At 29.5% G+C, this 14004-nt stretch overlaps 1 protein-coding gene across 2 annotated transcripts in view; it reads left to right on the top strand.

The window, feature by feature from the left end:
• Positions 1 to 783: 783 nt before the first annotated feature.
• LOC124362935 (lachesin-like) overlaps positions 784 to 14004 on the top strand; it is a 67888-nt gene continuing 54667 nt past the window's right edge. For both annotated transcript variants that reach the window (XM_046817833.1, XM_046817832.1), the window contains exon 1: positions 784 to 853. In XM_046817833.1, coding sequence (XP_046673789.1) covers positions 793 to 853 — 61 coding nt within the window. In that variant the 5' untranslated portion in view covers positions 784 to 792. The remainder of the gene's footprint in view (positions 854 to 14004) is intronic.

Here is a 14004-nt window from a genome sequence, read left to right as displayed (position 1 = left end):
AAGTAATTTTAGTAACACAGGAAAAGGACACATGCGCACGCATCCCGACGAAATTCCGCAAGAAACATTTTAATATAAAAAAATACAAACAGATGGTAGAAAATGATAAACGCGTTCTTAAATAATGAATATTCCGAGTAAATAGCGTGATATGTAAATAAAACCTCCGATTCTAACCCCACAAGTTTTTATAGGGAATGCTAATTATTTTGTATTGCTAAAGATAATTGTAAAAAATGTCCATCCACATAGGATATTATCAGATGAGAGAAAGTTACATTGGATATTCGATCTCAATTAAGTTTTTATACGGTCACGGATTGTTAAACTGGATGTGCAGGATATACGGAATAAGGGATAACACACGAATGCATTTGGTAATAAAAAGTTCAAGATTTTGAGTAAGCCAAGACCATAACGATGTAAAGATTTTAATGTATGATTCTATACTTCCCGAGGGTTATACATAACAAATCTATATCTGAAAACAAATGAGTAGACTTATCACCCAAATAACAGTAATCGGTAAATCATGGACAGTTCAAGGAGAGTGTAGCAGGATATTACAGGGCAGGAGGCACGAGGGGTGGCTGGGGAGCAGCTTCATGAAGCCATTCAACTAAAAACACATTGTGCAGAAAGAGAGTGTCCTTAAGCTAATACCGGTGCTCGGTTGGGGGTGAATCAGATCAACTAGTGCGAGAAACGCGGGCGGTGGGTGGGGGTTGGTGGGGGCTAGTGACGCTGGGGGCGGCGCGCTCGCCGGGCGCCAGTCGTGATGTGTCAGCCCTCATGGACACCCGCCTGCTGCTGCTGCTACCCCTTACGCTCGTGTTCACTCAGGACAATGTCGGTAAGTGCAAACTCAGTTTACATTAACATGAATCCACAGCTTCCAAAAATATCCTAAAAAAATAACTCCATAGTGAGAAATCTTTATTCCCAAAGATAACTGAAAAGGTGCGTAGTTAAAGTGTGGTTAAAAATTTTTAACTTGCAACTATTCATGCTATTGTCACCTATAAAAACTTAATTAAAAACAAATCATTAGTGTGAAGCACCCATTCTAAAACTGACATGAATAAATATCACAGTGCTTGATTGATCCATAAGATATTGAATATTCATTCGGTACACTAAGTGGATACAACCCAGATTCAACCCTTGCCAATTCCTGCCAGCATAAGCTTTATTCGCTATAAATTTACGTCAATGTAAGTACATTGAGCGTGTTTGCCTAACTGTTAGTGTTTCCGTGCCCGGGGTTAGCGTTTAAATGTGGGGTAAGACTGTTAATTGTTCGTATACAATCCTTACCTGGCGTGCTGTATACACAGTGTTTTGTTCAAAATTAAATAAGGCTTATATTTTATTACAATTTTATGGTTTAAGCTAACTTACTGAGCGTTAAGAAAGCTTTTAACTAGAGAGCAGGATAAAGATAGTATGTCTATCTGCCTGTCTGAAAATTAATTCAAGAACTCACTTATTGATATTAAATTTGCAAACAACATCCGTTTATATTTTCGTTACATGGAGATATTTTATGGTGCGTGTCCATTAGATGTGGCTGGGCATGAGGCAGCATTTTTACATTGCTCACTTGGGAAACCATGATGGTAATAAGATATTCGCAAGAAATATATATCAACACTATTATAATATTATAAAAATTAATTTTGTCTGTCTTGTGTGTTATTCAATGTCGTTAAACTACTGGAACGATTGTATTGGAAGTTCACAGAGACTTTCTTGTAGTCCAGGCTAACACTTAACCCCATTCTTATTCTTAAACCTCTGGCTTACTCCTCACTGCTCTCTAAAATGCCGAAAATTCCATACTAGTCTCTATGTTTTCTTTAGAGCAAACAAATGTTACTAATTAAAATAACCTGTTATATAAAATGAATTGGTCTGTGTAAATATCATTGTATGACATCGCAACCATATGTTTAATTTAATTATCTATCTTTTCAATGTACGGTATTTCATACACTTGAATGCATAAAGTAAGCTTCATTGATAGAACACTTATTTCAAACTTTTCTACAATCTTCGGAGAGCATAGGATAAGAAAATATCCAAATAAAAACAAAATAAATGTGTTAGTAAAAGTAAAGTGTTAATTGTCCATTTCCGCATATATGTAGTGCTCATTAAGTGCTGTAATTTAAATATCAAATGCAGTTAGAAAAACTATTATAAGACCCAACTTAGTTGTCTTTCGTCAGAAGTAGCCTTTTCAGTGCTGTGTATATGTATAAAGTTTCTAGGTCAGGGAAATAAGGCAAAATTTACAAATGGCACAACATGTACTAAGACCTGAGTAAATTACAATAGCCATTGTAAAATTACAACTGAAATATTGTCATGGTCTTTGCAACAAGGAAGTTCAACATTGTCGACATAATTATAATTCACTCGAACCCGAAGTGCTCATACACGTGGAAAGACTATCAAACTGTAAGCGAAACCACGTATAAGTAAGTTTGTTGATAAAATAAGTGTAATAATATTTTAACATATGGGATAGCAATAAATTTCCCTTATTTATAAGTAAAATCTTTCAAGAAACAATCAACCGTAAACTTTAAACGTAGTCTTAGCAATGCTGACACGTGGTCTCTTGTACCTTGAAGAGAGAATATACTATAAACAGTAACATTGATAAAACTAATAATATATCAACTGTTAGATGCCTGATGCATATTATTATGTATTTTTACCATTTAGTTCACTTTAGTTAATTATTAAATTTTTAAGAGCAATATTTCACAGCCGAAATAAATATATAGCATTAAATAAACACAGTGCCCTATTTCGAAATTGTATAAAATTATAGATTAGGAGACGTGTAACTAAACATAAGACGTACGTTATGTATGTATTTAACATAACATTTACATTATCAATGCTTAACCTGCAGCGGATGCATTTTATTTATTCATTTTTTTTTCACACTCACATACTAACCAACAAAAAGTATTATTAATATTCATAAAACGACGACAGTTGTAACCATAGACTTGAAATCCTAAATAATAGCGTTTACATCTGTCTGACCATTTTATATTAATTACAAACTGAAAATGTCAGTAGTTATTCAGTTTTAAAAGATGATTGAATTCAAATAATATCTACTTTTGAAGGATGCAGATTTCACAGGCTACATGTTACTAGTAATTAAATTTAGGTAAAATGCTCAAACTTAAAATTCAATAGGCAAAGCAACATGTAACTTCATATGATTTTATTTGTAAATTTAACGTTACGTACGAGTTAACAAGATAAAACATATCCATTAGCCTTAAGGACTGTGTACTAAGGTGAGCTACCAATACCATAAGCACGTAAAGCTATTAAAAACTAAATTCTGAATATAAATTTAAACCACATTAAACTTTGTGAAAAAAGGATAGTTAATATTCACTTAGATTTACGAACACACAGTGCCATTCTTGGTTTGCAGTTTAGTTGCCAGTATAATCTTATAATTTTGTTATGTATAATTTTTCCACTAAAGTAATCTAACTTTAAATAACCCGTAGGATGATTTACATAACTAGATCAAATTGCAATCAATACTTTCGCTAAATGCTTACAATTCTCTGCCAGAATCCAGAATGTTTCTGTTAAAAATCAAATATATATACCACAAAAAATGCCTGTACATTATTTTAGAATAAACTACAACCCAATAAACGATGTGACCGTTTTTATCAGATATGAATACGCCAAAAAACGTCTAATTATTTAAAGTCATTAAAGTTTCTGTTATTAAAAACAGTAGGTATTTTTATTATTAAAGATTCAGTATTATTGACTGTTTAATGAGTAAGAAAAAGCGATATATTTAGAGTTTTTTGTAATAATTCAATAATCCATTTGAAAAATATCACTGTTAATAAAATGATTGCAAATCTCAAATATAGCGAAAGTATTCTTACGTATTTGGATATCAATTAAAAGTGAAATATTTCAATTATAATGAGATCTATAAAGAAAAACCATCTCTAAACGTGTTGGAGTATGCATATCACAGTAAAATTATGTTCATCAGCATCATACAATATCTCATCTTTGTGGACATAATATTGTAAAGAATTAAATATATGATTTAACGTGATAATCCTAAAAGTAATAAATAAATTGCTATAATCTTAAAAGATAAACATGCAAATAGTTTGTTAACATTCATTTGTATTCTAATTTAATTGTGCGAAGATACGTTTTACAATTTAAGTCATTTATTACTGTTGTTCAATGAATGCCTGTAGTTCAATTTTAACTCTGAGTGATGAATTTTTAGTTTAAATTTAAAAGAATAATCATTACTACCAAATTAACAACTTAGAAAGAAATATTCAACTTCTTTGGCGTGAAATTATTCTGGATTTTCTGATTTTTGCAGCTATTTTAAGATCTTATTATGATTAGTAGTGCTATAAATGTTTAATGATTGTAATTATAGCAATTATATACTTTATGCAGAAAAGGACCCAATTTGTATTATTTAAAATCAAAATCTGTAACATTTTTAGGGTTTTGTAATATATAAGCATCATTTAGGTATAAATTTTGGTCCAATCTCATTGCTATTATTGAGTTTTTTGGAGATAATGAAATTTTTAGGACTTTGTACATTAGCTATTTGATACAAAAGTTTAGGACAGCGTTGTGAAAACTTTATACGGATCTAAAACAATGATTGCCAAAAACATCGTACATTCTATATTAAATTGCCTCCAGTTTATTTATAATGAAACAAGCACACAATTTAACGTTGAACTTAATTTCGTGACAATTATGGTATAATAGATTTATAACAGTCACTATTACTATGAAAAAGATGTTTTAAGCAATTTGGAGATTTTAAAAATTTAAAAAATGTGTGACAATGAAGAGGATAATGAAAGTTTATATACAGGTAAAAATAAACTGCTTCATGATCGCAAACTAGGTATATTACCGTTTAAGTTATACTTCCAATGGAATATAATTAAGCGCCCTAAATATATATTTATTGGCTAAACTACACATTTAAATAATAATAGAGTCTTATCCTTCCAAAAAGCAATAAAAATATAAATTTTACTGTTGTTTTTAAAATTTAGACTGAATATAAGTCTATTTAAATAAGGAAGATGAAGTTAAACCAAAATAAAATTCTTTTGAAATATGGGAGGAAACATTTTTATCTCTTAGCTAAAATTAAACTGGTTTAAAACTAAAATTTTATATAGGTGAAATTATAAAAGATTTTTATTAAATAGAAAAAAATTAGATGTAACATAAACATAAGCCTTGTAATGTAAGTTTTAGCGCGTCATACAATATAAGTAGTAAAACTTTTATTTATTAATTCAATACATACATTTATTAACGTGTTTTGAATAATAAAGACAATATTTAAGTTTCATTTATATGCCTGTTAAATATGTTCTTATTTAATTAAAAAGAATGCACGTGATAAACCCCTATTAACTATCTAGATTAAAACTGTTCTAAAGAACTGTCTGATGCAAGAAATTGGTCATTAGTAGGTTAATAACCCAAGATACGTTTTAGGCAGCAAATATTATAATTATTGGTCGATTCCCACACCTGTTATAAGAAAACCAATATTTAGAAGTCGTTTATATCTAATACTAATATTAACCTAACCATACCTACTTCTACTGGCGTAACAAGAAAATATTTTTTTAAATGGATTGACAATATTTTTCGTTTTATCTTACTATCACAAAACGGATAACATAGAAAGAGAAAAAGTTGTTAAGAGATAAAAAGTATAGAAGACAGTCCAAATATTACATCTCATTTGCTTTGAAAGCACAAACAGAATTTTTTGCTTGTGCGTAACATACACCACATGAGTTTTATACGGTTCCTTATTCGTTACAAGCAACAAAATAAAACACTTTCTCTCACATGCCAGTTTCAAAGGATGCTTTTGTTTGTTAGAACACAGATTGCGTCATTTTCTGCCTCACACAGGAGTAAATAGTGAACACTTCATCTAAAAAAAAATTATAATTCCTATTCATCTAATGGTGAATTTCATACAGATTGATATCATGTCGATATTATGAATCACATACATTGTTCATAGTTAAATTGTTTGTAGCTAACTTAATTTTGTATATATTTATAATGACATTTTAAAGCTGTTCAAATGTTTTTCCACTATAATTTTTACCATGCATACCTAGATATCATAGAGTTTGATATATGTTACAAAAATTTCAGCTCCACAACTTTTATAACCAAAAGTAATTCATATTTTTTAGAGTAACGAAGTGAATAGGTTAACGATGGTTTTGATTACATTCAAAATACATGTCCATTAAAATTATATATTATGTTTCCTAAACTCACAAATAAATTATATACAATATTAAGTTATACTCCTGATAGTATAATACAATTAAGGTTATAATTTTTTAAATATTTATAATACTAGGTTAAACGCATGGAATTCAGGTCAGCGTGAAAGTGTTCGTTAAAGGTTCCTAGCCCGGAGACCCACAATCAATGTTAGGATGTTGACCATTTTTCTATTACAATATAGATACAGTTAGACTAGAATTTCACACCCAATTTCAACCCACTAAATTAACTCATTTGAAACTTATCTTGTATGCAAAAAGACAGATACGAAAAAATATTGCTGTTGTAATCAAGTGGTAGGAGAGATTCCGCTAATTAAACTTCGTAGTGTCTCATTTTAAATATATGAAAACGGTTTTAGGTTACAAACTATTCATACAATTTTAAAAATATTTCGTTTATTGTTGCGACATTGTTTGTCATCTGCGTTCATTCGCGTCTGCTAAACCATGTAATTAGCAAAATATTGATTATTCAGTGACATACATATTTAAAATCTCAAGTGGCGGTGGCTATTACCTCTGTTTTAAGTGCACTTGTACACACATGTAAACATTTGTATGAGCATACACGGTGCTTTCTATGTAAAGTAGTACATTATATATTTTAATTATGCTCTAACTTTATCAAATTTCGAGACAATTTGTCTTCGCAATATTAGTTTAAAGGTAATGAAAATTTATACTTAACAGAGAACTAATATAAATTTTTAAACTACCAAAATTAAAATTCACGCTTCCCTCGTTCTATTTTTCATGCGTAATGTTATTAAAAAAAACTATACATTAAAAGCAATTTTTCTTTCATCTTATTGTCAAACATAGATAGCAGTTTAAGCTACATTTCCAAACATTTATGATATCAACAAATCCAACAACGTATCCAAATAAAAATTTGTTATTATATAATTATATATAATACAAAATATAACATATATATTAACCACTATAACTTACTCTTATTTCTAATCAGTTTATTCTTTATTTTATTTTTGACAACTTTTTTAAAGGCAGTAATTAAGAATCCAAAATGCCCAATGCCTGCTATTTTAATACATATTGAGGTACTTTTCCCAGAACGTTTACCCCACAAGTCAGCTCTTTCAACGGTTATCGTGCATACATCAATACAGAAACCTTCTTTCGTTCATAATATACAAGTTGAGGAGACTTCGCCTATATTAATACACAAAAATTGCGTAGCCAAATAGTTTAAAATTGTGGGTTAATCATAAAGCGTGGTGCATTGTCTCCGAAAGGAATTATAGATTGTCCTATATTTCGGACTTTTTATGTTTAGGACCTATACGTTTTAAAAGCAACCATGTAATAATTTTGTGAGTTTTTATGTATAAAATACAGAGTATGAATAGTTAATCTGTAAAATATATATTAAACATTAAATTAAAAGAAGGAGATATTAAATCTGTAGTTCCCAAATTTTATTCTATATTAATCTGCTAGTGGGGTAATCATAACGTTTTAGGAAACTTCCAAGGCCTATTTTGGCCTAATAGGCCAAAATATTAGCAGTTTGCAGCATGAGGCAGTTTTTATGTATTAGTTGCGTTTGAGTATGATAAGCAAATTTGTAATAATTACAGCTTTAGGATGGTTTTGATCTTTTTTTGAAAACTGCTTTACAAGCATTAGGAAAGGAGTAATTAACGAACAAAAATAAGAATTTTAATAATTTTAAATAGAAGTTTCATGTATATCAACTATACCATATTCCAAAATTATTTTGTACATTAAATTGGAATTTGTTTCTTAAACACACACACTTTATCATGTAATAACCGAAGCATAGAAAATCTATAAATAGCCATTAGAAAATTTTAATTCTCCTAACATCTTAACAATTGTTTTATCATATTATGCACTAAAACCGAAGTATATTTCTTAATAGTAACAAAATTAAGATTCTTTAGATTAACGATCTTATCATTTAAAATACGCATCTACTAATACTAATACTTGTCTAAATTTTACAAGAGATTATGGAAAGGCTTCAGTCAATATATGCTTTTCATTTTTTATTTGAAAATACATGTTATGCTAAATTGCTCAAAGCCAAAACCATAAAATATTTGAAAGCGGTGCAACATATTATGACACTTCTATTATATCAATTATGCTTTAGTTATATATAAAAAATATATAACCTTTTTTGCAGAAATTATTATTATTTTTTATGTTTCATACCCAACGAAAAGATTTAATATTTATGACATTATATTATTGAATATTGATAGGTACACTGAGTTGGCTGTTATCAATGTACAATACACACACACTCAGTTACATATTTATACAAGGTGTCCAAAAAGTCCCGGGTCGGTTAAATATTTTTCAAAATATTTAAAATAGAGCTACAAAACCTTACACAAAGTTACTGGACATAAAATCTTAAATGTAAGCATAGGTTGATATGCATATCAAATAAAAGGTCTTTATTATTAGAGTACACAGCCGCAAACCCGACCTCAAACGGATAACCGAGTCAAAAATGACAGCCGTTCAAAGATGGCTAGAGTTTGCAACTTAGGTTAATGTAAAAAATACACATCTTTGAACGGCTGTAATTTTTGACTCGGTTATCCGTTTGAGGTCGGGTTTGCGGCTATATACTCTACTAATAAAGACCTTTTATTTGATATGCATATCAACCTATGCTTACGTTTACGATTTCCTTCTGACTCCTAGCGGGCTGCCCCCCTGAAGAAGTAGCGGATCACTGAATATGTAATAAAATAGAATTTTATGTCCAGTAACTTTGTGTAAGGTTTTTTTAGCTCTATTTTAAATATTTTGAAAAATATTTAACCGACCCGGGACTTTTTGGACCCATAATCTAGCCATCTTTGAACGGCTGTCATCTTTGACTCGGTTATCCGTTTGAGGTCGGGTTTGCGGCTCTGTACTCTAATAATAAAGACCTTTTATTTGATATGCATATCAACCTATGCTTACATTTAAGATTTTCTTCTGACTCCTAGCGGGCCGCCCCTCAGAGGAAGTAGCGGATCACTGAATATGTGATAAAATAGATTTTTATGTCCAGTAACTTTGTGTAATGTTTTTATAGCTCTATTTTAAATATTTTGCAAAATATTGAACCGACCCGGGACTTTTTGGACACCCTGTATATAAGCATAGTAATACAATATGTTTATGTATATAACAAGTTGAGCCTTCTATGAAAGTATAAACAATAAGCACAGGACTTTAATCTGACTTGACAGTAACGTAATTTAATGACAGGATTTTATCATAAGATTATGTTATATAAAAAGTGATAACGCTTAAACTTGTTTTACATAACCACGTGCTACCTTAAACTTTTTATCATAATTAATTTGTAATTTATTTGAAATCTTGCTTCACTGTTAATAACTGTGTTGTACTGACTTTGAACAACTTTTAACTTTTATTTCTTTAATTTCAGAACAAGTATTGAAGTCAATTAAATATAAGTCTTATATAGTAATATATTTATCATTTTGAATTAACTTAGTTACCAACAGTCATATCGCAACATTACAACTAAGATATAAGACAAGTCTCACATTTATTTATGAAATTTCTTATTTATATCATTTTCCCATGTCTTTAGATTTCTTTCTTCACTCTTCTGTATAATATTTTAATGCAATAAATAATTTTTTTTACTCTTTATGTTTAATATCTTAAGGATGAAAATTATAACATTAACATTAGAAATATTGGCTTAAAAGTTGTATACTTGTTTAGGTTATTTAGACTGTTGTTATACAGCATTTTCCCAAAAAAGATTATAATTTAGTCTATTTTCATGATCTGGAGTTAAAATAAAATAATATTTGCACAAAAACTACACATATAAATAGTAATTGTATGATAATAAATTGATAGAAGTACATAGGACTGTCACTATCCTGTTAAGACTGAATAACACGATGCGGATTTTACTATACTTATTTCTTTTTGCAATTTTAATATAATAATGTTACATACTCGTATACCAAATTAACATTATTTATTACTTTGAACAGTTAAATACAAAAATATTAGTAGAAATTATTCATAACTAAACCTTGTTCAAAATTACTTATTAATCGCAATGTGTACAAAAAATTCTCATGTACATATCTTTGTAAAATATGTCACACAACTTGTAATTAAACGAGTTCTACACACATGCAACACAAATAAATCCCCAGTGCTGTAAAACTTTCCGGTGACAGTGAAGCAAGTGCCACTAAAAATATTTACAGGTATAAATTATAATACTTAAATTGTATATGAATATTCAGCGTTTTGCCTTAACAATTAAATATGTATGAGATGGATTTAAACTATATCTCCGGTAGAAGATTCTACGTATTGTTTAGTTTTTTTTTCGTTGACCAAAATTTTCTTGATCTCACCTTCTTTATTATTTCCCTGTGTAGATCCAAATAAGAGAATACATTATTACTAATAAAGTATTACCTAGAAAACGGTGGTAAAATGGCTTGACAATATTAACAGATATTTAGGAGTAGGCCCTACTGAGTAAAATCCTTAATTCTAAAAAAATACCTTCAAACATTCTAGACCATTACTTATATCTTAATTAAATTATGATAGTGATATACGAGTATTTAGGCTTTAATGCCATACAATATGGGTTATATGGAAAAATCAAAATTTTAACCAATTTTATCTTCTTGCATTAGAACGCTTTAGGTCCGTTGCGTCAACGTATAAGTTCGAACACACGGTTACAAAGTATTTAGATCACCACGGTACTAATGGAAAGTATGTGACAAAATATATTTCTGTAAGTCATTATTTGTCATAGTTTCTACAAATTAGGAATCAGTAAACTCTAATAAGGAATTCTCTTTAAAGAAGCTATAAATTAAAATAAAACTACGCGAAGTACTAAATTTAATATCAAAATTTTTTATTAATAATCTTAAAGGAATTTAGACAGTTAATTATTATAATTTGCTATAGATGATCTATTAACAACATTTCAACAACTTCTATATTATTAAAAACTTTGAATACTTTTCATTATTTAACAAGTAATACCTTTTAACATTTCAGATCGTATGCGATTTTTCAACTGCTTATTATAAGATATTCAATTATAACCAAAGTTTCAAACTGTAAATGCAATCTGTATTGTGTACGGTGTTGACCATATGGTTGGTAAAGTATTTAATAAGTTAAACATATTTTTTACCAAGATAATGATAGTGGATCTTATCATATGAGTACGGCACTGCAAATTAGATGAGGTAGAATTTAATAGCTGGAATTAAATGGGTGTAACCATGCCTCTTTGTAGACAGTTGTTACAATATTTTTATAGTTTGATGTAAAAAGTGATATCACTATGTATAAAGTGTTTAGTTCTTTAAAAGTGATGTAAATATAGTCTTAGAAAAACTCTTTTATTCATAAACATTTACAGCACATTTAATTTACGAGTTATTTCAACTCCATATGAAGTATTACATAGACATGTTAGAAGTTTTGGTTCAATACCCGTATCAATATAAATGTTTCTTGATAGAATGTTCCACAATCATTAATTAGAACATTCTTATAGTAATACGTTCGTCATATTACAAAGCGGAAGTGTCCAGGTGGGAGGGATGACCAACATAGTTGACGTAATTTGTACTCAAATCACGTTCAGCTTTGAGCTTCGAAACAAGCGAAGTCATTCCATGCAAAGCTGTTTTAGTTTTAACCCCTAAATACTTGTCTATCTATACCTGCCTGAAAAGTTCCAAAAGACTTAAAACATGTACTTACATGCTACAGCAAATAATTAAAGTAGTAATAACTGCCTTGCAGGTACATTTTAGAACGGAATTTTGTCGACTAGCTATAGTTTTGGTTCGACATAGGTAAGGTCGCGCTCATTAATTGTTTTGATCCGCTTTTCTATCGACCCTGTAGGGTGAATTTAATTCAAGGATCTAGAACAGACCCTCAATAAACTGATTACTACTTTCATTATTTGTTGTAAAATGTACTTGCTGTTTCGATACGTATAAGTCAGTAACGCACAACTATTTAATTTTTATGGTCATCTGGAGCAATACTTGTTATTATTTCCAATCGATAAGATTATATCACAAATAATGGCGAATAATGGCGCAGTGTAGTGGGTACGGCGGTTATCGCAAGATAACCAGATCAAGCAACGCCGAGCGTGGCTGCTGCTTGGACAGGTGACCGCTGAGCGATCCTGTCCTTGCAAGCGGCCCGCCTGCCCGGTCATTGGTGGTGGTTCGGAAGTCACCTTTAAGCCGTTGGTCCCCAGGTTAAGTGTTAGAGAGGGCTTCTTTGCCCTAACTTCGCCTGGTAAAATAAGACATTCTTTACTTTTTACTTTTTTTTTTATTATATGTAACAAATAAAAAATATTACCCAAATCTTGTGTATTAGAATGTAATGCTTTTGTTCTTATATCGAATTTACAATTCATTAAAACTCATCACACAATCACTCTAAAATGTCATTATACATTTAATATATTGTATAATTTGTGTAAATTGTATTTACTAGATGGTATTGTTTAAGTTACACATAATTATTAATATTACTGGATTATTGCATTATTAGATGATTACAAACTACGTAAATGTAGTTTGAATTCATTAGCCGGTTCTTGTTGAGTAGAAGATTATATGCAGAAAAAATTACGTATGATTTTTTGTGCATAAACCAATGTAAAACTACGACTTTTATTAATTTCTTATAATAACATGTTTCGATATTATTTATCTACTTATTGTATTTATTCAATTACTGTGTGCCTATAAATTCTTCAATCGGTGTAACTATTCATATTATAGGGTATGTTGAAACATAATTTAAGTGTGCATAATAGTATGTCGTTACTTATTATCAAAATTAATAATTAATCCGTTTCTATGTATAGTTAATATAGTTGTTAGATACAATCTTATTCTTTTTAAGTCAGATAAAACATTTTTATATGCTTTAAAGAACCTAAACCTGGACTTCTCTGATCAGTGGTAGAGAACTTTGTAGCATAACTTTTAAACATGAAAAAGAGATTCGCATTAACGAACGAGTGACATGTAAGTGGTATAAAATATGTTATGTGCATGTAGCAGTAAAACTGTATATTCATGATAATCGCAGTCTTATTATAATTAATATCTATATTTATAAACAATAATATATTTATTAATGGCTGTTGTTATAATATTTAATATGGTTCTATTTTATCAGTAATCTCTAACTACAGTGTGCTATCAATATAGAAAAAAGAATTAATGCATCAAACATTTTGAAAAGAAAACACGTTTTTACAGTATTTTCAAGAAGAGTAGCTTGACAAGGTTATTCTTTAAAGGAATATTGTTTCAATGATTATATTTTAATTATTTAACTAATCAAGGTCTAAAGTTAAGTGTTAATGGTACGGCAACATACAAGTGAGCCAGTCACAACAATTCCCTGCTTATAATGTAATCTAAGAATATTTCGTTTCTATTTGCTATAACACTTTTTCAATTATTATCTTTGACTTGATTTATTTATGAGGCATTTTTTGCTAAACAGTAACAGAAATAGCTGTAAGACATTTCTTATGTAACAA

Source organism: Homalodisca vitripennis, chromosome 5, assembly GCF_021130785.1.
Source record: "Homalodisca vitripennis isolate AUS2020 chromosome 5, UT_GWSS_2.1, whole genome shotgun sequence".
Classification (NCBI taxonomy): domain Eukaryota; kingdom Metazoa; phylum Arthropoda; class Insecta; order Hemiptera; family Cicadellidae; genus Homalodisca; species Homalodisca vitripennis.
The sequence above is the reverse complement of the archived record's forward strand: the minus strand, read 5'-3'. Positions and strand labels throughout refer to the sequence as shown.